This window comes from Primulina tabacum, chromosome 9, assembly GCF_025594145.1.
Source record: "Primulina tabacum isolate GXHZ01 chromosome 9, ASM2559414v2, whole genome shotgun sequence".
NCBI classification, from domain to species: domain Eukaryota; kingdom Viridiplantae; phylum Streptophyta; class Magnoliopsida; order Lamiales; family Gesneriaceae; genus Primulina; species Primulina tabacum.
The window spans coordinates 7455252-7478941 of record NC_134558.1 but is presented as its reverse complement, the minus strand read 5'-3'; the positions used below and the strand labels follow the sequence as shown (position 1 = coordinate 7478941).

Sequence of the window (23690 nt, the reverse complement as noted above, 5' to 3'; positions counted from 1 at the left end):
TTACCAAATTTTGGTCATTGATCTACAAATAAGGTACTGCAAATGAGGTCGTAGGATCGAATTTCATCCTATAAGGGATAACCTTATATCGTAATATGGCTCATCTTCTATCCCATTCGTGTCTATTTCCTATTTCAATGTCTCATGTTTCTAGTAACGTTGCGCTGCCGGCGGAACCTAGTATACATATGTATATATATTTTTCAACCTTTTAAATTATGTTACTGGTCCATTTGCATGTATAAACTACCACTATTTGCATGGTAATTGGTTCAAGTATTTTTCCACGTATACGTAGTATCCTAAACACTATAGAAAATGCTCAATATATCCCAGTTTGCATTACAATCAGAAGGAAAATGGTCCCTGGATGCATTGACCATCAAAATCCTGCTGATTCAGTTAGATTTCATTTCAATGTCACTGTTTTCTTTGGCATCGGCATCCGGAGCATCTTGAGGAAGAAGGCCGAGGAGGGGCAGTGGTAGCAAAGAGCTAAGGTTGCACAGAATTATGAGAGGAGCTAAGTTTTCGAAACTGTCCTTTGTGACGCCAAACAGCTGAGTAAGTCCAGCTCCCATGAGTCCCCCAACAACGCTCCCACCGTTGCATATGGACATCAGCGTCGCAAACAGAGTTGCTTCCACGCCCTCAGGACATAATTTTGCAGCAAGTACTAGAACCGGCATGAATGATGCCTACAAGAAAACTCAACATCAAGAGTCCATTGTGAATTTTAGAGAGATGGTTTAGTTTTATTTGACAGGATAAAATGTTGTTTTCAAAATATTAAAGATAATTTTTTCATTTTGGTGGCAAAGTTGCAATCAAAAAATTATCAATCCATACTGCATAACTTGTATCTGATTTTCAATGATGGGAAAAATGTACCTGACCGAGAACTGTCAATATCAATGAGTCACCAATAGCAAACCACTCATCACTTATACCAAACTGCCGATTTAATCCAGTAACAAGAAAAACCTACAAGAAAGTCGCAGAAGTCTAATTCAAATGCATGAAAGAGTGGGTCAAAAACTGAAAAAAAGAATATTGAAGCATACAAAAATCATACTTGAGTCATCCCAAGAGCGGTACCAATGAGAGTAGTTGCGAGAAATATCTTCCGCAAAGGGACACTTTTCAAGAAACCATTATAGAGCCCAACACCAACAAGGGATGCGACTGAAGTTACAAGCTTCACACGTCCCAAAAACTCAGGTGTAAAACCAAGTCTATTTGTCCTGGAAACATAAAACATTTAAGTTCATAGTTATCTGCAAAAATGAAATCGAGGGGTGTTGAAATCAAGTCCTCAAAAACATGAATCAACATACGTGAAGTAAAACATGGCGGAATCAGAATGCGGAGTTGCTTGCCATAGGAAAATGAACACAGTTGGGAGAAATACATTGGGCTGCTTAACGGTATCCCACAGTTGAACCATACTCTGTTTTGAGGTTTGAACAAACCCAGAACTTTCCCCTCTAGCTGAGCCAAGAACTGGCTGCTCTTTAACAAGAACAGCAACTGCAGATGTTATCAGTGGAAGCACGGCTGTTAGTCCAAAGACAAACCTGCGAGTGTTGAGAAGCGAATTGAAGTGGATGAACCAACGCAAGAAAAATGATGAAAATAACAAGTGTAGAATGCATGGCATACCTAACACCGTACGTACCCACCAAAGAGCCACTAAAATAGGAACTCACAATTCCACCGAAAGCTGAGGAACCCCAGCATAAAGACTGAAGAGATCCTGACGTGCTTTGTGATTCACCACGAGCCCTCTCCACTATCATCGAGTCCACAACCTGAAAGATTTTTTCTCTTAACAGGTTTTTGATGACTATATTAAATGACATCCAAAGACCAACAACAATGCCACATAGTAATGCCTCTGAAACTCCAATCTTTTAAGCTCATGTAGGACTTTTGGACTCAGCGAAGCTCCATCACAGGTCACACTAACATAACACATCAATAAACTCATTAAAGAAATGAAACTAGCAACATACTTTGGTGAGTTCAAACTATAATTTCCATCCCAGTTTACTAGATTCAAATAAGAAGCACGATGACAGTCATTTTTATCTATCTCCAAAATTAAAGGGAAGAAGTACTAACAACATCTGAAAATGCGACAGAAAGAGATCCAAGAAGTATGCAGAAGGCAACACCATATTTGCTGTCAACAAAGGAGGCCATCAACGCCCATGAGAGAGCTCCCAGAAGTCCGGAAAGAACCAAATATGACCTTCTCCGATACCCAAAAAGCGGAATGGAATCACTATAACAATGCATCAGAGTAAAGGTTAGGAAATTAGTAACATGAAAAAGTAAACATGAGAAGATGAATAATCAGTGTGAGTTAATACTCACCTGATGAAACCATAAAGGGGCTTAACAAGCCACGGCAGTGATGAGACACCAGATATGACAGCTGTCTAGTCAACCATGCAAAGATAAGTACTCAATATGTTGTCAGGAAAACACAAAAACAGACAAAATTGTTTTCAAATCAGACTCGATCAATGCATGAAAGAAATTTCTCCGAACTAGTACTTTTACATCGTGATTCTTCCACGATAACGTGTATCAGCGACAACAATGCGTATAAAAGCCACCAATAGTGGGACAGGTATCAAGTTTGATACCCATCAAACCCCCTCCGCTCATAGTAACGATAAAAAAATGATTTTAAAAGAATCCCAAAGTTCGTACCACAGTACCACACCTTCATTCCAATGTTACAACCACAATATTCATAAGGCGAAATGTTAATTTTTGTCCTGTATGTATTGGTTTATTACATTTTTAGTCTTGTATGTTTCGTTAAATCAATTATAGTCCAGTAACTATGTTTTTTCTATAATTTTAGTTCTTTTTGTCAAAATCATGTAACTATATGGCTAACATCATTGTTAAAAAAATTTATAATTACGTTGTCAAACACACATGCATATCTTAAGAAATTTTATTAACCAAGCACTGATAAAAATTTGACAATAATATTGATCATTTAATGATATTATTTTGGAAAGAATGACTAAAATTGATCAAAAAAACAAAGTTACGGGACTATAATTGATCTAAAGAAACATATAGACTAAAAATGCCATATCAATATATACAAGACTAAAATTGACATTTGTTTATAAATAAATGTATCATTTCCATTTTATTTCCTAATACAGACGTAACATAAATAAACACAATTTCCAAAATCCACGGATTTATTAATTTCCAAAATCCACATGATTCTAAGTTTCGAAACTTAGCACATCCACCCATTAACTGAGACCTAATCCAACAAATATGATTACCTCAGCAGGGTCCAGATGGAGGTCATCTTTTAGGTAAAAACTGACTGCAAGCCTAGAGAGACCCAGAACACCTTGGACAAAATATACCATAGCAACTGCAATATTATCCGGGGTTAAGTCAACACCAAATAATCGGACGGACTTCACAGAATATCGTCTTTTGCGAACGCCATTGTTACTGGATGAGGTGGATTCTTCATCTACTTCGGTTGCCAATGTTTCTGCTTTCCCTACACATTAATGAACAGGCATGAGCGAGACAGGGACAAAGATGAAACTTTAAGCAATAACTTATCTACAGCTTTTACAAAATAATCTGCAACACAATCAAAAAAATAAAAAGAACTATTTTATGGCCAAAACCATCGATTTATAGTATCAAGTTCTCATAAAAAGTGTGAAATTCTTTGGAATGGCAAGTACCACAATGAAATGGCTATTGAACACTCGTGCATAGTTATTAGAAGAGCAAGGCTCTCTAAGGCATATGAGTATCTTAGCACTTAGTCGCAAGGGGTCGAACAAGTCACGTGCCTTATTCAAGCGAAACACCCTAAGGGATAATATTGAAAAATTAAACATTTGAAGAAAATGTCAATACACAGAGCTAGTATTTTCTTTATAAGTTATTAAATGTCAATAAACAAACAAACATTGATTAATCTACATGCAAAATAAATAACTATTATCTCGATTCTTTCACATTGAATTTACTCATACTACATTTATTGTGTGCTTATTAGGCGCTTGATTCATGGTTAAGGCATACACTTCATCAAATATACGTATCCCTAGCTAGTATCAAGGCTCAAAGCTGAGACTCACCTTAAGTCAGGCACACTTCTTATGAGCATATAATAACTTTTAAAATCCATGTTACAATTAAAATGCTTCAAGCTCCGTTCCTAATTTATTTATTTTTCCAACTTCTAAAAGTTGAAGATCATCAAAATCAGAAAATGATCAGAAAAAGATGCCAAGCAGAGAAGGAGTCCATTTGATTCTAACTGGCAATTCATAATAAACAAGAGTATCACAACCCCATCTTCCTCGAGACCTTAATTCTAATTCGAATTACTTCTTTCGCATTTAGCAGTAGATCAAAGCTGCAAATCGCTTCTTACTTGTTAAACGATTATTAATCCACACCTAAGTTAAAACCCCAAGTGAGAAGCCAACGACCGTCAACATAAATCTGAAGACAAATACTCGCTTCAAACTATATTATCCTAAAAAACTGAACACCTTTCTTTCTCAGATAACTCCCATAACACAGAACACCAGCCAACAAAAGCGATTAACAAATCATTACGGATCAAGATGCAACCTTGAATCTCAATCACCACGACAAATGTAAAACAAATCCGAAATGCATACCCACACACACACACAAGACTTACGATATCTGGATTCTAGCAAGGGTTCGGATTCCAACTCTCCGCGGAGAGAGGTGGATAGAAAAGGTACGGGGGCAGACATGTCGGAAAACGGCGGCGGCTTACGTCGGGGTCTGCGGCGGAAGGCGGAAGGCGTATAATTGCTGAAATGATGTAGATTAGGGGAGAGGGAGAGAAAGTAGAAAATAGGATTTCGTGAGGGTAAAATTGGAAATGGAATTTGTCTTATGGTTGTTGCCATTTCTTAAATAGTTTTGCTCGGAAAGGAGGTGTTGGGAGTGGAAGGAAAAACAGAGGAACCTGGAAAAGCCTAGTAAAGGACAAAATTACCCCTGCTGGGTGCTGAATCGAGTGCCAAGTGGTGATCCAATAAAAATGACTAGAAATGTGAGAGTTGTCTATTTTTTTCATTTTTGTATTATTATTATTATTATTATTATTATTATTTCCTTGGTTTTGAACGTTTCACAGCATTAAAACCTGATAGTGATGCGTAACTCAGTTGACATCGTGCATTGTATTTTGATTGTAATCTACACTAGCTTGTCAGGTGTGAATATGAAAGATATATTTTACAAAAATGATTAAATAATATATATAAACGAATTTTATATAATATTCAAATAATATATTATTTTTTCTTTATATAAGTATGTAATTATACAAATATATCATATTTAAGTTGATTCCTAAGCCATAAATAAAATAAAATAAAAGAACAAAAATATATTAATATCAATTTCAATATTGATATGTACTATATCAAAGAAAATGATGCCCCATGACTCTTACATGACCGTGGACTTTAGATGGTCAGACCTAATGAGCATCGCGGCCCATAAGTTAAAACAAAAGGTCCAAATTTAATCCGATTGAGATTAGGGTAAGAGCCCAATAACGCATGTGGAGTTCGTCTCGTGACCCACTGCTCTGGGATAGACAGAGCACAATAGGTTCCGACCAACTGAGGATGTTTTGGTGGTTCAGCCAAATTACGTGAGCATCGACTAGAAGGTGAACACGTGTAAATTACCCATACCCGACCACTTTGGATTGGGAGTATTTCATCGATAAAGGGCCATTCAAGCAGTTGGTTCGAGATAAATTTTCATCCTACCCGAACTCAAACAGGTATGATGGTGAATAAAATCATATCCATACAAAAAGTCTGGAATAAATATGTTGTGATAAGGAAAGAATCCCGAAGAAGTCGAGATATAACATTCAAATCCATGAATTACCGAAGATAAGATGATACCCCATGGATGAGCCCATCAAGATCTGGCCCAAACCCCCGGCCCATATCTAAGGCCCACAGGTAGCCCACAGGTGAAGGGCCCATGACAAGCCCAGGTATTCTCCTATAAATACCAGGTTTGAGCGTACGATATGGCATTCACTATATTATTTTCAGCAGCGCCCTTAGCTGCTCCCCCATATATCCTCAGTCTCTGACTTGAGCGTCGGAGGGGCTACGCCAGGATACCCTCCTGGCCCCCTCCTAACGGTCTTATTTGTGATTTCAGGCCCAGGGTAATTTTGGAGCCCGTGTCTGGATTAGTGACGCTTGCGTGGATCGGACCCTAAATTTCCCGTGAGTATCACTTGGCGCCGTCTGTGGGAAACTTTTGAGTTGAGACGTAGAGATGGTAGGGAGGAGAGGGAGTGGAAGAGCCACCTCAGCATCATCGCGTCCTCGGAGGGGACCCGAACCATCTCGCGCTGAGGCGGGACAGGAACAACCGCATCTTGAGACGAGACAAGAACAACCTCGTCAAGAGGCCAGAACTGAGCAGCCCATCCACGAGACGAGGGCCGAGCAAACCCGTCCCAATGAGAATGTGGGAAACTTGACCCTGGAACAGCTGGGCCAATTTATCACCCGAACAGTGGATGAGGCCATGAAGAGGAATCAAGAGTCTATGTTTGTAGAGGAACAAGCCGCCCATCAGGAGCGGGAGGAAAATGTTGAGGTCCATCATAGCAGGGTTGAAGAGACGCAACCCCTCCAGAGTGGGGAGATTAGTGAGATGGGAGAGATGTGGAAAGAGATAAGGAGGTTGAGGGAGCAGGTGGGAAGCAGGGCGCCGGTACCCAAGAGAGGAAGCCCTTTTTCACTAGCCATCTTGGAGGAAGAGCTTCCTCCGAATTTCCGACAATCAAACGTTGGAGAGTATGACGGACATACAGACCCTGAGGAACACTTGGGGAGATTTGAGAATGCGGCTCTATTGCACCAATATTCGGACGGAGTCAGGTGCAGGGTGTTTCTGGGCACGTTGGTGAGGTCAGCCCAGCAATGGTTTAATACCCTGCAGCCCAACTCCATACAATCGTTCGAGGATTTCTCTGCAGCCTTCTTGCACCGATTTGCCAGCAGCAAGAGGCATCAAAAGAACTATTTGAGTTTGTTTGTGATGAAACAGCAAGAGGCTGAAACGTTGCGGGAGTTTGTCCAGCGCTTCAACACTGCAGCACTAGAAATACCATCGGCTACCCCTGACATCATGATAAGTGCCTTTACACAAGGACTAAGGGGAGGAGAGTTTTTTAAGTCGTTGGTCAAGAAGCCTCCGTCGAGCTATGATGATTTGTTGGCTCGAGCTGAGAAATATGTCAACCTGGAGGATGCTCAACGATACAGGAGGATGGAAAACCGGCCCGGAGGAAGTAGGGTGGAGGGAGCCGAGAGAGGTGGAAAGAAGAGGGGTGCAGGGGAAAGAGATGAGGACAGAACCAAAGATAGAAGACAATTCTCATCACATGTTCCTCTGAATAGGAGTCGGGATAAGGTGATGGAGGTGAGGGAGTCGGGGGAGAGGGGGGAGAAGTCGCAGAGGGTCGAGAGCAGTGCTCGACCTCCGCCACGGGGTAGACAAGAAGGGTCCTCGTCTGGGAGTGAGCTGAGATCTCGCCCGTCTTCTAGGCGGGGTCGAGGCCCTCCATGGATACGTCCGAGGATCGAAGAGCCGAGGAGAGAGGGTCGAGGTCAGGATGTCCCTTGGGAGCCCGCTGAACCGAGGAGGAGAACGAATGAGGATAATCACCCGACGAGAGGAATGATTCATATGATCTCGGGGGGTGCTACTGATGGGGATTCCGGGCGAGCGCGGAAGGCGCATGGGAGGAGGTTGGAGAATTTTGAAATATCGAGGAGTGCGAACTTACCCCATGATCCTGTCATCAGTTTTGGGCCAGAGGATCTCCGAGGCATTGTGGCTCCTCATAACGATGCCTTGGTGGTGACGACCACCGTTGCCAATTACGATGTGGCACGAATCTTTATTGATAATGGAAGCTCTGTTAATATCCTGTTCAAGAGTACTCTGGATCAGATGAAGGTGGAAGGATTTGAGTTTGAACCAATCTCCACTCCTCTATATGGGTTCGCAGGACATGCCATCCCGTCGCTGGGTCAAATTGTCCTTCCTTTATCTTTGGGAGATGAGCCTCGGCGGGTGACCAAGATGACGACATTTACTGTGGTGGACACCCCATCCGCTTACAATGGAATTCTGGGGCGACCAGCCCTAAAAGATTTCAGAGCTGTAGCGTCCACGTATCATCAGAAGTTGAAGTTTCCTGTGGGGAGGGAGGTTGGAGTCTTATGTGGGGACCAGAAAGTCGCTCGTCGGTGTTATGAGGGGATAGTGAAAGAAGAGGGGAAGAGGGCACGTGTGGAGGTCAATATGATTAGAAGGGGGCGAAGCGGGTTGCCCGTGGTAAGGAGAGAGGTTCATGAGGTGATGGATGAGAGGCCGGAGATCGTGACATTGGGGCCTGACAAGAAAACTCTAAGAATAGCCCCTGACCTTGACCCAGAGGTAAGGGAAAAACTTATTACTTGTTTACAAGCTAATCTCAACAGGTTCGCTTGGTCAGCCCAAGAGCTCACAGGGACAAGTCCAGATGTAGCAGAACATCGGTTAAACATCTTGCCGAATTCTCGTCCCGTGAAGCAGAAGAAAAGACACTTCGGGCCCGAGAAAGATATAGTTATAAAAAAGGAGGTGGGAGAGTTGCTCAGTGCCGGGCACATTCGAGAGGTACAATTTCCTACTTGGCTCTCGAATGTCGTTCTTGTTCCGAAAAGTTCGGGAAAATGGAGGATGTGTGTGGACTTCAGAGATCTCAACAAGGCATGTCCTAAAGATTGTTATCCCTTGCCGCGGATAGATCAGTTGGTGGACTCCACAGCCGGACACCAGTATTTGTGCATGCTGGACGCTTATCAGGGGTACCATCAAATCCCCTTGGCCGTGGAGGATCAAGATAAAGTAAGTTTCATCACCTCTGAAGGAACTTTCTGTTACGTGGTCATGCCCTTCGGACTAAAAAATGCCGGAGCCACGTATCAGCGGTTGATGGATAAAGTCTTTTCTAAGCAGGTGGGGAGGAATGTGGAAGTATATGTGGATGACATCATGGTAAAGTCTAAGGATTCAGCCCTGCTCATACCTGACTTAGTGGAGACCTTTTCCACCCTCAGGTCCTATAGGCTGAAGTTGAACCCTCAGAAGTGTATATTTGGGGTGAAGAGTGGGAAATTTCTGGGTTATATGGTGACGGAGAGGGGAATTGAGGCTAACCCTGAGAAAGTTCAAGCTATCCAAAATATGGTCTCTCCTCAGGGGCCTAAAGATGTTCAGCAGTTGGCAGGGAGGATTGCTGCGCTGGCACGTTTTATCTCGAGATCCGCCCATAGAAGTTTACCCTTTTTCCGGACCCTGCGAAAGGCGAAAAAATTTGAGTGGGGGCCGGATTGCGAGAAGGCTTTCACAGAACTGAAGGAGTACCTTGCCGAGCTTCCTGTTCTAGCCAAACCGACAGCGGGGGAGCCTTTGTGGGTATATTTATCTGCCACTGAAGGGGCCGTGAGTTCGGTCCTTGTCAAGCTTGATGGATCAGTTCAACAGCCGGTGTACTATGTTTCGCATGCACTCAAGGAGGCAGAGATCCGATACTCGGGTTTGGAAAAATTGGCTTTGGCGTTGGTAATGACAGCCAGACGCTTGAGGCCTTACTTCTTATCTCATCCGATTGTGGTGCTCACTAACAGTCCATTAGGCAGGATTCTCACTCATTCTGATATGTCCGGCCGCCTGGTTAAGTGGACTACGGAGTTGGGAGAATACGACATCCAGTATGAGCCGAGAACAGCTATTAAAGCACAAGCGTTAGCCGATTTTCTGGCTGAGACTGTACATCAGGAGAATGAGGACCCTTGGAAGGTGTATGTGGATGGTTCCTCGTCGAAGGACGGAAGTGGGGTGGGAGTAGTACTGATTTCACCTGCTGGGGAAGAAGTGAAGTTGGCTGTAAGGTTGGACTTTCGAGCATCCAATAATGAGGCAGAGTATGAGGCTGTGTTGGCAGGACTTCGAGCAGCCATAAATGTGGGAGCTACCCGGGTACTTATTTTTTCTGACTCACAGTTGGTAGCGCAACAGATGAAGGGGATGTATGATGTGAAAGATGAGAAGCTTATTGAGTATGCTCGAGAAGTGAACAGAATCAGAGAGAAATTCACAGAGATTACATTTGAACAGATTCCCAGGAAAGAAATGAAAAGGCAGACACTCTAGCCAAAATGGCTGGAACGATGGGAAGTTGGAAGAATAGAGATGTGGTATTTCAAATCGAACTCACACCTCACACGAGTTCACCTGCAGCTGAGCAAGAAGAAGAGGATTGGAGGGCTGACATAATTGATTACCTGAAAGAGGGAAAGCTTCCTGATAACCCTCGCGAAGCTCATAAATTGAAGATAAAATGTTCACGCTATGTAATGGTTGGGGACGTGTTGTTTAGAACGTCCTTTGCAGGGCCACTTCTTCGGTGCTTAAGTTACAAAGAGGCTGATTATGTGCTCCGAGAAGTTCACGAGGGGTGTTGTGGAAATCATTTAGGGGCTTATGCATTAGCAAGAAAAGTACTGCTCGCCGGTTATTCTTGGCCCTCAGTGCTGCATGATGCTCAAGAGTTGGTAATGTCTTGTGATAGTTGTCAACGTCATGCGCAGTTGAATCACCGGCCGGCCGCGATGATGAAGGCTGTCACGGCTGCCTGTCCCTTTGACCAGTGGGGAATGGATATCGTGGGACCTTTTCCTATGGCTCCTGCTCAGAAAAAATTCCTACTGGTAGCAGTTGATTATTTTTCAAAGTGGGTGGAAGCAGAGCCTTTGGCCAGAATCACTGAGAACGACGTCCTGAAATTCTTGTGGAAGAGTATAGTATGCAGGTACGGGGTACCTAGGAGGCTGATATCCGATAATGGGAGACAGTTCCAAGGGGCCAAAATCGAAGCTTGGTGTAAAGAGATGAAGATCCAACAAGTCTTTACCTCTGTAGCTTACCCGCAGAGTAATGGCCAGGTGGAGGTGACTAATCGGACGCTGGTACAGGGTCTGAAAGTTCGACTGTGCAAGGCCAAAGGCAATTGGGTGGATGAGCTACCAAGTGTCTTATGGGCATACCGAACCACTCCGAGAGAGGGAACCAAAGAAACTCCTTTCAGTTTGGTCTACGGTAATGAAGCAGTGCTCCCGGCTGAGATCGGGTTGGAATCGGCAAGGGTGATGTTTTATGACGAGGACAATGGGGCAAGACGCGCTACTGACCTTGATCTTTTGGAAGGAAAGAGGGAGGCTGCCAGCATTCAATTGGAAGCTTATAAGAATCGCATTGCACAGTCTTATAATCGGAGAGTCGTGCAAAAAAACTTTCAGGTGGGTGATTTGGTCCTGAGGAAGGTGCCAGAAGAGCAGAGGGGAAAATTGGACCCAAAGTGGGAGGGTCCCTTCAAGGTGGTCGAGAGGTTGAGCTCTGGAGCCTATTACTTAGAGAATGCGCAAGGCAAAGCTTTGAAGAGGCCTTGGAATGCTTATCACCTTAGGAAGTATTATTCTTGATTCTGTCGTCGATGTATTTTACTTTCTAAACTTTCTTTTGTAATCCATTGGAATTTAATAAAATCAAGTTCTTCTTTTCAGTTCATGAATGGTGGTGTATTATGAAAGTGAGAAAAATTAAATTTTCCTGCTAAGGCATCGCCTAGCAGAGGAGCAGAGTTGGGGTGGAGAAAAATTAAAATTTTCTACTATGGCATCGGCTTAGCAGAGGAGTTAGAGGGTGGAGATGGTGAATTTCTATTTTCCTGCTAAGGTGTCACCTGGCAGAGGAGTTAGAGGGTGATGGTGTTGATTTCTATTTTCCTGCTAAGGTGTCACCTAGCAGAGGAGTTAGAGGGTGGAGATGGTGAATTTCTATTTTCCTGCTAAGGCCCGGCTTAGCAGAGGAGTTAGAGGGTGGAGATGGTGAATTTCTATTTTCCTGCTAAGGTGTCACCTGGCAGAGGAGTTAGAGGGTGATGGTGTTGATTTCTATTTTCCTGCTAAGGTGTCACCTAGCAGAGGAGTTAGAGGGTGGAGATGGTGAATTTCTATTTTCCTGCTAAGGTATGACCCGGCAGAGGAGTTAGAGGGTGATGGTGTTGATTTCTATTTTCCTGCTAAGGCCCGGCTTAGCAGAGGAGTTAGAGGGTGGAGATGGTGAATTTCTATTTTCCTGCTAAGGTGTCACCTGGCAGAGGAGTTAGAGGGTGATGGTGTTGATTTCTATTTTCCTGCTAAGGTGTCACCTAGCAGAGGAGTTAGAGGGTGGAGATGGTGAATTTCTATTTTCCTGCTAAGGCCCGGCTTAGCAGAGGAGTTAGAGGGTGGAGATGGTGAATTTCTATTTTCCTGCTAAGGTGTCACCTGGCAGAGGAGTTAGAGGGTGATGGTGTTGATTTCTATTTTCCTGCTAAGGTGTCACCTAGCAGAGGAGTTAGAGGGTGGAGATGGTGAATTTCTATTTTCCTGCTAAGGTATGACCCGGCAGAGGAGTTAGAGGGTGATGGTGTTGATTTCTATTTTCCTGCTAAGGCCCGGCTTAGCAGAGGAGTTAGAGGGTGGAGATGGTGAATTTCTATTTTCCTGCTAAGGTGTCACCTGGCAGAGGAGTTAGAGGGTGATGGTGTTGATTTCTATTTTCCTGCTAAGGTGTTACCTAGCAGAGGAGTTAGAGGGTGGAGATGGTGAATTTCTATTTTCCTGCTAAGGTATGACCCGGCAGAGGAGTTAGAGGGTGATGGTGTTGATTTCTATTTTCCTGCTAAGGCCCGGCTTAGCAGAGGAGTTAGAGGGTGGAGATGGTGAATTTCTATTTTCCTGCTAAGGTGTCACCTGGCAGAGGAGTTAGAGGGTGATGGTGTTGATTTCTATTTTCCTGCTAAGGTGTCACCTAGCAGAGGAGTTAGAGGGTGGAGATGGTGAATTTCTATTTTCCTGCTAAGGTATGACCCGGCAGAGGAGTTAGAGGGTGATGGTGTTGATTTCTATTTTCCTGCTAAGGTGTCACCTAGCAGAGGAGTTAGAGGGTGGAGATGGTGAATTTCTATTTTCCTGCTAAGGTGTCACCTAGCAGAGGAGTTAGAGGGTGGAGATGGTTGATTTTTATTTTCCTGCTAAGGTGTCACCTAGCAGAGGAATTAGAGGGTGATGATTTTATTTGCCCTAACAGGTTAATAGTATCAGAGACAAACTCGTGAGAAGCAGTAAATTCAAATGCAAAATACTCAAGGTTGCATAAATAAAACGAGTTCGTACATGTCAAAAGTGCGCAAAAGGAAAGAACCAAATGTAAACGTCCCAAAAGTCGCATAATCCTATGGAAAATAAAACAATGCAGAAAATAACATAAATAAAGGGGCTCAATCTAGGAATCAGGGGGGAGACTCGATATGAAGCCCTCGAAGTCGATAAAGTCAGTAGGGGCGCCTGGCGGAGGATAGCCCTGAGCGTGGAAAAGGCCGACTGCACCTTCGAAACCCACCCCCAGGTAGTGAAAAGCTTTCGGGCCACAGATCTCGACAAATTCTTCGGATTTGAGAAATTCCTCTTTGAAAGATGAGGCTTCTGCAACATGTCGTGCCTTGGCGTCTTTAAGCTCAGCCTGTGAGTTCTTTAATTCTTTCTTCAGCTTCTTGATCTCTTTAGCTTGATCCTCTATCAGCCGCTGAGACTCCTGCTTCTGTTTTGAGAGCTCGCCGCACTGGATCTGGGACTCCGACAATTGAGCTTGGGACTCCGAAAGCTCCATGGCATGCGACACTTTCATCTCATCAATAGTAGCCTGGAGCTGTTCGCGGAGAGCCTGAACCTCGCGTAATTCTTGACAAGAGTCAGATCGAGCGACGTGAGCACGCTCGGCCAACTCCCCAACGTACATCATGCCCTGCATAAGTAGATAAGGGTGAAAAGACGATAAGAAGATCAAATGTATATTAAACATCAATCTAAAGGTTATAAGGAGAAGTATACCTCGGTGACACTGCTGCATGTCCGGCGGAGGAGGTCTGACCACCCCAGTGAACCCATGAACGCTGCATCGGCGTCGGAAGGAAGCTGATACATTATCTTCTGAGCTAGAGGAGTAGGACCCCGCCCCACGATGGCCGAATCCGAAGTGTATAGAGGATGCACCGCCGATGCGAGGGGAGGCTCCTCATCGGGCTCGGACCCCTCTGGAGAAGAGACCGATACGACAGAAATCTCAGAAATCTTGCGTTTGCCATGCTGAGGGGCTGACGGGCTAAGATCAGTGGATGCATTTTGCTTACCAGACGGAGGAGGGGACTTGGCGCGAGGAGGGTGGCGAGGAGGCTCGCTCTGAGGCGGAGGAGGAGGAGCCTGCCTTCTTCTTCTTCGCAGCAGTAGGGGAGCTAGGGGAGCTAGCAGGCTTCTTCGCGGTGGTAGAACAGGAACCTGTTTTCTTTTTCTCAGCAGCAGAACAATCTCCCTTTGGGCCCATCGTGACTACCGGGGTAATGGATTTCTGGGAAACTGATGAAGAACCCCCGGCCTTTGTCTTGGAAAGTTCACGAAGAAATAGGGCGTTCATGACTCTAGTACCTGCAAGCAGAGACAAGGAACCAAATGAGAATGTTATCAAGTAACATAATAAATAAAAGAAAAACAAGAAGTATGGACACATGAGAATATCTACCAGCATTCTCCTTCAGCTTAATTTTAACGGGACTTAACCCGGCATGACATAGGAGATCCTCAGATAGAAGTTTGGGAATGTTAAAGCATCGATCTCCTAGTACACTCATTATCTGTAGGTACTCCTCATCTTTCTTATAACTCTTGGAAAGTTTGGGTTTAGTGAAGACAGGGTACCAATCGGTAAAGCAAGTCAATTCTTTGGGTGGCTGTACAAAGAAGAAGTATTTTTTCCAGTCCTTCACATGACTGGGGGCCCCATCGAACAGTTTGTGGCCAGACCGGGAGGTTACGTAGAAAGGTCCATCTTTTGACCTGGACAAAACTAAGAAGTAGGAAAAAGTGGTGCAATTCAAAGGGAGGCCTAAAGCTCTGAATAACACAGCGAAACAGCTTATCAAACGGAAAGCATTGGGCGTGAGTAAACCTAAATGCACCTGGTAGTACTTGCTTAATTCTTGGAAGAAATTGCACAAAGGGAAACGGAGACCTGCATCAAAGTGATGCTGAAAGAAGGTATAATAGCCCTTAGGGGCTAGATAGGGCCGGTCCTCTGGGCTAGGAATGATAATCTGGTGGGAGGAAGGAATGTGCCATAAAGTTCTAAGTTTTGGCTCGCTACCGGAAGGGATGTGGGATGACAAATGACCATACCACAAGTTGTCTGCGTTAGATATGTTCATTTGTTGGGTCACGTGACGAACTTCCTTACCCGGACGACTATGAGTGGTGACTTCCTCCTCAGGAGGATCAACGGTAAAATCAGGATCGGCTAGGGAAATCTTACTCTGGCTAGACTCGCTGGACCTGCTAGACCTGCTGGACTCGCTAGACTCGCTAAACCCCTCAGTACCACCCAAAGAACTAGACTCGGAATCGGAATCGGAAGAAGACATAAGTGCTAAGGATAATCAAACAGGAAGAGGAGAGAACTGACCCGGATGAGGCAGGGGAAAATACTCAAAGCAATAAAATCGCAAGAATGGCCGGGTAAGGTGCGTTACGGCGCGTGAGGGCTGGCGTGCAAGGGCGAGGGGCGAGCTGGTGCTCGGATACTGGGCGAGCGTGGGACGGTCGGCGCTCGAGCGAGTGTGGCGCGGCGGGACGAGCTCGTGGCAGGGGCGAGCGTGCGGCCGGGCGAGCTCGTAGCAGGGTATGTGCGCGGAAGGGGCGAGGCGCTCGGGCGAGCGTGCACTCGTGCGGGGCGGCGAGCGCACCGGGCGAGCGTGCTGCTGGACGAGTAGGCGCGCGGGGGCGAGCGGCTCGACGGGCGAGTGTGCGCGCTGGGCTAGCACGCAGCGGCAAGGGGCGAGCGTGCACTCGTGCGGGGCGAGGAGCGCACCGGGCGAGCGTGTTGCTGGGCGAGTATGCGCGCAGAGGCGAGCGGCTCGGCGAGCGAGTGTGCGCCCTGGGAGAGCGTCTGGGCGGCGAGCTTACGATGTGGGCGAGCGTGCACTTGTGCGTTCGGGCGAGGGCGAGCTGGATGCTCGGGCTAGGGCGAGCGGCGAGCGTGGAGCGTGTAGGGGTGAGGGCGTGCGCTCGTGCAGGGGCGCTCGGCAGGCTCGACGAGGGGAGGCTTGGGCTCGGGCGAGGCGCGCTGCAGGGCTCGGGCGAGGCGCGCGCTGGCTAAGACGAGGCGTGCGATGGCTCGAGCGAGAGTGGGACGGCGCACAGTGGTGGCCGGGGCGGCGGACTAAAGTGACGGTGGAGTGGTGGTGGGGCGGCGCTAGGGTTAACGCGCAGGTAAAGCGTGGGCAGGGAGGAGCTGGTGAATGAATTTCAGCGGAAATTTTTGTGAGAGAAGTAAGAATGAAATGAGAAGGTGGCCTCTATTTATAGGGGAGCTCAGCCCATACCTTACCATTTAGGAGGAGATTGTGTTTTGATTTGATATATTTCCCTCCAGATTAAGATTGCGATTTGATTTGTTTCCTAATCTTGGGAGACTGGAGAACGGCAGGAAAAACGCAAGGCCTCACCCTTGCGAGTGCTTATTTCTGAAAAAATTATGGGGGCGTTGCCCCCACACCCCCACGACCTGACCGGGCAGGTCGATCCCCGCGACCTGACCGGGCAGGTCGATCCCCGTAATTTTTGCAGCGGTGAACATCGTTCGTTAACGGCAAACGAAATTAATTTTTTCTGGTACGATACATCCTCATCGCAGATGAACCAAGGACAACACCATTAATCGAACTTTGAACCTACGATTCAGTTCGACTCGGGAGGGGGAGACTGGTGATACCCCATGGATGAGCCCATCAAGATCTGGCCCAAACCCCCGGCCCATATCTAAGGCCCACAGGTAGCCCACAGGTGAAGGGCCCATGACAAGCCCAGGTATTCTCCTATAAATACCAGGTTTGAGCGTACGATATGGCATTCACTATATTATTTTCAGCAGCGCCCTTAGCTGCTCCCCCATATATCCTCAGTCTCTGACTTGAGCGTCGGAGGGGCTACGCCAGGATACCCTCATGGCCCCCTCCTAACGGTCTTATTTGTGATTTCAGGCCCAGGGTAATTTTGGAGCCCGTGTCTGGATTAGTGACGCTTGCGTGGATCGGACCCTAAATTTCCCGTGAGTATCATAAGATAAGATCAGCACAAATATAATATCCAATGTAACTTGTCATACTAGAAATCTTACCATACACACTACTCAGGCCCAACTCTATAAATATCAAGTATCCTTGATGCTTTTGAGTCATTCACTCATTACTTTATAGAATCACTATTATATTCGCGTTCTTAAGTTTGCTCTCCGCTCTTAAGTTTGCTCTCCGGACTGACTTAACCATCAGAGGAGATACACAGAAAACACTTTCGGTGCCCCTTAACGGTTTTTCATCAGCATGATTCAGCTCGGTTACACTCAGCTTAGCCATATCCAAGTCAGTCATCTCTTGATTTGTAAATCTCTGCTCGGATAACAACAAATTGAAAGGAACGTGGAAGTATTTGACTCACCAGATCGAACCAACGACACGTAAAATTTTCGACCTCATCAATTGGCGACATCTGTGAGAAATTGAAGGAACATGAGATAAGATTATGAGGGGAAGAGGAAGATGAGGTGACAGAAGAAGTTGGGGCCCAAATCGAGAAGGCGAAAATGAAAGGAGTGTCAATCAAACTCATAGCGGCTAAAATAATGTCTCACTACCTCCTTTGCCTGATTTCAATTTGGCTCATATCACCCAGTTGATCACTACCACAAAGTGTTGGCACAAAGACAAGCCAAAAACCCTCCACCCGGTCCGAATGATATTACGAAGGAGATGAGAAGACTTCGGGAATTGCAGGAACCTCGGGCTCCTCGTCTTCGGTTTCCTCTTTGCCAACCACCTCACCCTCTTCGGGAAGGTCATCTAGGGCCTTCTCCAGCCTTAGAAAGGGAACGAGGTGCTCGGCCTCCAAATAAACATTGGCCCGGAGTTAAGTTATGTAGACCTTGAACCAAGCTCGAAGAACTCCAGGGCCTTGTTAGTGCACAGATTCTCATACTCGGATGACTTCACAAACTTCTCCTTCTTGCTTGCCCAGAGAGCCTCAGCTTCTCCCTTTAGATGCCCATCCGGCCCTCTAGGTGTTGAATTTCTTTGCTCCGCTGAGCCCTCTATTAATTTCCCCTCTCCCGAGTATCCTCGAGTTTGGCCAACAAAGTAGTCTTCTCGGAAGCAGCTCGAGTCTCAATGGCCCGGAATTGATTCATTAGCTCGATGTGCCAAGCCCAAACATCGTCTATGTCCACTTGATGGGACTGAAATCGAGCCTGAGCTGCGACAGCTTGGTAGGAACGTTCCCTGGCATGGATCAAGCCCTGTACGAGAAAAACAAGGTAAAAAACAGTACGATTGTAAGGGAAGTGGCTTTGTATGAATTAGGTCTTACCCGGAACAAGCTGATAGAGCTATCCATTCGTCCAACTCCTGGTCGAACACCTTCCACACCAATTTCATATTGGTGTCCAAAACCAGGTGCCACATGGCTAGGGGGTCGGAGGAAGCCCTGAGCAAAGAGGCAGAAGGCCCGTATGAAGAAGGTCAGGCTCAGGCTCAGGGTGGAGAATTGGGCAGTGAAGGGATTTTCGTTTAGGAGAGCCTTTTTTTGGGCGGCTCAGTGGACTTCTTTTTCTTCCGAACCAGCTTTTCTGGGGACTCGGGAGAAGCCTGGTCGGACTGTTCGGAAATCATGGCTTTCTTTCTCTTCAAAGCCTTGATCATTTCAGTGTTAACCATCATGTCGGTTGCACGGGAAGAGATAATAATTAAAAAAATCAGTAAATAATTGTATGTATTTCCCCGAGCCATACCTACATCATCCTACAACTCGAACCCCTTTTGGCTAAAACCGAAGTGACAAGACATCATCTTGCATCAAACTAAGTGTTCGAAAACACTTAACCGACATGATGACCAAAAAATTTTGGAGGTCGGGATCAGGCTCAGAATGGTGGGGATCCCTAGCCGTTATATCGTCCTCCCATGTCATGGGGCAAGAGTACTGGTAATATTCAAGGTGGACAACATAAAAGAATTTGTTCGACCACCCTTTGTAAGAAGAGAGGTTGTCATCCAGAAACTGATGTTCAGTTTTTATGTTAATATAAAAATATCATAGGCCTACTTTTTTTGTGTGTACGAATTTGAGCAGAAAAGTCATGTTAATTTTAATATCAATGAAAGTGGCTCAGATCATGTTTTATGTTATGCGAATCGTGATCTCAACCGTCCATCACTTTGTGATTCAACGGCTCGGATGAACTCGAACCAACTCAAATGTGAGAGAAGCACAATATTAAACACAACCCACTTTATTCGGGTTGGGTCAAGGGAGCACACACTTGATCTAAACTCCATATTTCTTTTAGACCAAAAAAGAGAGATACTGTTGAGACAAAGATAAGATTCCAATAACCCATGTGGAGTCCGTCCCGCGACCCACTGCTCGAGGACAGAGCACAATATGTCTGACCAACAGGAAATAGTTGGCTCACCATACCAAACCCGAGATACTGAAATTTTCAACTTCATCAGAAAATATTTTAAATTTCCTAATTATGTGAAATGCTAGCCCAACTTATAAAAGGAAAACATAAAACAAAATGGGCAAGAAAACAATATAACTCGATTAAAATGGTTTCAACTTAAAGCAATTTTGGATCTGTATGGATTCGGTTTCTATGTACTTACGGTTCGATTCGAGTTTCAAAAACTCTTGAACCAAAAACATCCACACAAAAAAATACAAAAATACGAAGCACCCATCTATGGCATAAAACTAATGTGATTGAGATAACGTGAGACTCGATTAGTGCACTTCACATGCACAAACAAATGAATAACTTACCTCAAATGACAAAGCAAGCCGTGCAGGTGAAATAGGCTGGAAGCTACAAGAATTCGGGTAAATTGCAATTCAAAGGCAAAGTGCCTTTAGAAAACATATCCCACAAGTTATTTGAAGTTTTCCAGTGTATTAGTGCAAATTAAAGAAGTTTCATAAACCCTTCAAAAAAGGATTAGGCAGCAGAATCATGGGAATCCTTGATGGACTCGCGCCAAGCATGTACCCTAGCCCCATCTTTGTCGACGATTTTTATTACAAAGTTTGGCGGAGCCACGACCAACCTTGTACGAATTTCTAATATGCACTTATCCACCAACTCGATAGCTTCTTCGACCGTCATGTCTTGACGGTAGTGCCTATCCATCATGGCGAGAGCAAAGTAGGATCCATAACCAAAAGCAGCTTTATCAACCTTGTGAAGTGATGCGATGTAATCAAGGAAGTACAGAGATGGGCCTACGTCCTTGTCGTAACCACCTAGTATGATATTCACCATGTATGGATTCTAAAAAACAAAAATCAACAAGTTAAATTGTGAACAAAGTGTGCAGTACAAGTACATCGGATTGTTGGGGTATTTTAAATGACTTTAAAAGAACTAGGGTCAATTAACCTCAGAAAATAAAAATTAGTGCAAACTAGTTGCCAACATAGATCATTGTGTAGTATTTCGCTTGTGCAGATCAATGGGAGTGAGACATCAGACGTGACAAAATATGTGAAATAAAGATGCTTAAGCTATTTTCAGCTCACTGGTCATCATTTGAATAAAACATACTAGTGCCATGGTGGCTTCGGAAACCGGAGAGTTTAGACCCCATCCTCGCAATAATTGCTAAGGATCCAATAAGCCCAACATTGATTCACTCAGATGTGTCAATTGGGCAAATACGACCATAGTGACTAGATCTCGTATATCCGAAAACTAGCGGTTCGCCCTGTTAGTCCTCCAGGACATAAATAACTCATTTTTTGCCCATGAACTATTTGTATATGATTGTATCAAAAGGCTCAAAAAACCTATACTATGTCATCTGGCAATTAATAGCTCTTTCTTTGTTTGATATTAAAGACTTAACGTGAATACCCCCTTCTATTATTTTATTCTCCTTTTGAAGCACAAACATAATCTTAAAAAACTAAGTGATGCAAGGCAAACAGAGAAATTGATAAATTAATCACGGAGAAACCTCTAAAGAGAAAATTATACCTTTCTCAAGGCTGTGGCAAGCTCGCCTCTAGTGAAATTTGCGGCTGCTGCAGTTGTGAGGGGAATGCCATTGCGAAATTGGTACAGCGCCACATTCTTTTGTATGTACTCCGTGAACTGAACCCTAATGCATCATCCCACAAAAAACAAAATTACCGCCAACAGTTTCAGTTAACAGAAACGACATAGTGGAGTAACGGAATGTGCAGAACACGTGAACCATAATAAGGGATGTATCCAGAATTCAAGCACACAATATTAACCAGGATTTCAAAAATCTGAACTTCTCAAAACATCCAAAACTATATAAACGCAATACTTAAACAAAAACAATGTTCACTCACCCAAATCATTTGATAGACAACAAAAAAAGGGGGGGCCAGATACCAAAGCTATTAACTGAAACAAAGTGATCTTTAACTGGAGATCATGATAGCTAATTATATAGCAAATCAATCATAAAAACATGGGAAATAAAATCCAGGCCCAGAAACAAAACATGAAATATCAGAACCATATTAAAAGAATACAAAAAAGCCAGACAAAAAAGAAAACCTGACAACCATAGTCATCATACACCTAAATTCAGAAACCAAATTGCCTAAACAACAGATGTTCCTAGTAATCTCGCTGTTTGCAAATACTATTGAACTTGGAGTTAATATAATTTAAAGGACTCCATAGTTTTTCAAACGAGAAATAACAATCTGGCAGAAGTAAAAAATTACACGACAAATTGATCCCTCCATTCATTAGCAGGAAAAAGTTCATGGGACCCGACTATGGCAACGAAATAGATACTTCATAAAAATAAGACATTACGGCTCCAATCAGTTAAGCACGAGAAATTTCGTTCATTTACAGGTTTTGTATAACAATTATATCGATAATTTGTTCAGAGTATGTCCAGAATGATAAAATGTTTAACACACGTGAAGAAAATAATGGGAAAGCATGCAAGCAACTCTCAGCGAAAAATTATACATCATAAACAAAAAAATAATAAGAACCCAATAAGAGAATATATTTTAACAAAAATAAAATCATACATAGCGAGCAAACCAAGAACAACTGTAAATTGAAGCAAAGAAGCTATTTTTAGTTCGAAACAATAAGCACACATCTCCGACTCTACATAGGATGTAAAGTCTCAACATTTCAGGATAAAACTTCACATCGAATCTACGTAAATAAATCACAACTACAAAAGTAAATTTCAGACAGTTCACGAGTTACAATAAAATGCAATTAAATTACTAAGTGAAAAATGAAAATGGGATTTCACCGGTCACCACTTTCTCCCGATGCTCCCATGAGTTTGTGAGAATCTAAGACCATGATCTTGTCCTCGTTAGTCTTGTGCACAAGGATGCTGTGAACCGCGGATGAGTCGGCCACCACTATTGCGAAATCTTTACCCACCAATCCAAATACTGACTCCATTTCTTCTCACTCTACACTTTTGAAATCAGATTTCAATTTCTTCTACTGTGATTTGCTTTGCTTTTTTTCTCAGATCTCCTCTGTATTTATGAATTAGGGGTTTTGTTATTTGAACTCCATTTTCTTTTGGAAGTGGACTTCAACGAGTTTTTTTGACATGGGAGGGGAAATCGTATCTTGGTCAACAAGAAGGTTAAAGCGTGTTTAACTAAATATCGCATTTTTTTCAGGCCCGTTATGTAACTTGAATAAGGATGGTCATTTTCTCCACGGGTTTGTCAAAAGTTATTGTTGGTGGTAATTGTACAATTTAAATCTTTTAAACCGCACAATGACTCAAGCACTACAGTTCGATAACTCTTCCAACAAGGACAATTATTGTATCAAACATAAACTGAACTTCAAATCAAACGTAACAGACTGTGTACATAAGCTAAATTAATTTACATAAAATGGACTAGTTTAGCATAATTGACTCGGACCAAAACTGAAGTATCTCTTATCAGTTTTCATAATTCTATTTGAAGGACATCAGGTTACACCAGACGACTAAAATGAATTTTGGGTAAGTTTTTCCGTGCCTTGCCGACACAACAAGAATCAACCTTTATACAGATGTCAAGAATGATGAATTGGACAAAAGAAGTAGCAATAGATACATTATTTAGAACAGATCTTTTTTGAAGTTTATGACTGTTGTAGTTCGAAAACTATAAATAGCTATGTAGTTCAGTTGAGAAACGGTTACCAGTCACAAGGTTATAGTTACAAAGTTACAACCAAGTTTCTAGCTTTCAAAGTTCAAGCAAAATTGCTCGTACACTTAGGCACAATTTACAAAGTATTGTATCTGATCATTGAGAATAATTAAGCACTAGGAATTCTCTGTAGTTCATTATATTCAAGAATGGTCCTTA

At 43.9% G+C, this 23690-nt stretch overlaps 3 protein-coding genes across 4 annotated transcripts; 1 reads left to right on the top strand and 2 right to left on the bottom strand.

Moving 5' to 3' along the window:
• Positions 1-267: 267 nt before the first annotated feature.
• On the bottom strand, positions 268-5052 carry LOC142504565 (folate-biopterin transporter 1, chloroplastic). Of its 2 annotated transcripts, none has more exons than XM_075617422.1 (9): positions 4724-5052; positions 3324-3553; positions 2380-2444; positions 2125-2287; positions 1663-1811; positions 1338-1577; positions 1076-1244; positions 892-984; positions 268-698 (listed from the first exon to the last, which is right to left on the bottom strand). In XM_075617422.1, exons 1-9 carry the CDS (start codon positions 4959-4961, stop codon positions 399-401), a joined length of 1647 nt encoding a protein of 548 aa, XP_075473537.1. In that variant the 5' UTR covers positions 4962-5052; the 3' UTR covers positions 268-398. The 2 variants fall into 2 exon arrangements, with proteins under 2 accessions (XP_075473537.1, XP_075473538.1); XM_075617423.1 differs by lacking the exon at positions 4724-5052 and adding an exon at positions 3747-3765.
• Positions 5053-6642: 1590 nt separating this feature from the next.
• Positions 6643-10305, top strand: LOC142556896 (uncharacterized). Its single transcript, XM_075668391.1, has 3 exons — positions 6643-6885; positions 7039-7265; positions 7365-10305. The coding sequence occupies exons 1-3, from the start codon at positions 6643-6645 to the stop codon at positions 10303-10305; spliced, it is 3411 nt and encodes a 1136-aa protein (XP_075524506.1).
• A 9859-nt stretch (positions 10306-20164) lies between these two features.
• LOC142504563 (proteasome subunit beta type-2-A-like) lies at positions 20165-22950 on the bottom strand. The gene is made up of 3 exons (XM_075617420.1): positions 22616-22950; positions 21331-21454; positions 20165-20625 (listed from the first exon to the last, which is right to left on the bottom strand). Exons 1-3 carry the CDS (start codon positions 22771-22773, stop codon positions 20293-20295), a joined length of 615 nt encoding a protein of 204 aa, XP_075473535.1. The 5' UTR covers positions 22774-22950; the 3' UTR covers positions 20165-20292.
• Positions 22951-23690: the final 740 nt, after the last annotated feature.

Excerpts from the sequence above, each read along its gene's own strand:
- LOC142556896 (XM_075668391.1), top strand. The coding sequence starts at position 6,643 with ATGTTTGTAGAGGAACAAGCCGCCCATCAGGAGCGGGAGGAAAATGTT. Across the intron at positions 6,886-7,038 it reads CGAATTTCCGACAATCAAAC|CCCAACTCCATACAATCGTT; the intron begins GTTGGAGAGTAT and ends AATACCCTGCAG. Across the intron at positions 7,266-7,364 it reads CAAGGACTAAGGGGAGGAGA|GAGGATGGAAAACCGGCCCG; the intron begins GTTTTTTAAGTC and ends TCAACGATACAG.
- LOC142504565 (XM_075617422.1), bottom strand. The coding sequence starts at position 4,961 with ATGGCAACAACCATAAGACAAATTCCATTTCCAATTTTACCCTCACGA. Across the intron at positions 3,554-4,723 it reads CTTGCTAGAATCCAGATATC|GGAAAGCAGAAACATTGGCA; the intron begins GTAAGTCTTGTG and ends ATTAATGTGTAG. Across the intron at positions 1,578-1,662 it reads GTGGGTACGTACGGTGTTAG|GTTTGTCTTTGGACTAACAG; the intron begins GTATGCCATGCA and ends CAACACTCGCAG.
- LOC142504563 (XM_075617420.1), bottom strand. The coding sequence starts at position 22,773 with ATGGAGTCAGTATTTGGATTGGTGGGTAAAGATTTCGCAATAGTGGTG. Across the intron at positions 21,455-22,615 it reads TCGGGAGAAAGTGGTGACCG|GGTTCAGTTCACGGAGTACA; the intron begins GTGAAATCCCAT and ends ATGATGCATTAG. Across the intron at positions 20,626-21,330 it reads TTGCCACAGCCTTGAGAAAG|AATCCATACATGGTGAATAT; the intron begins GTATAATTTTCT and ends TTTGTTTTTTAG.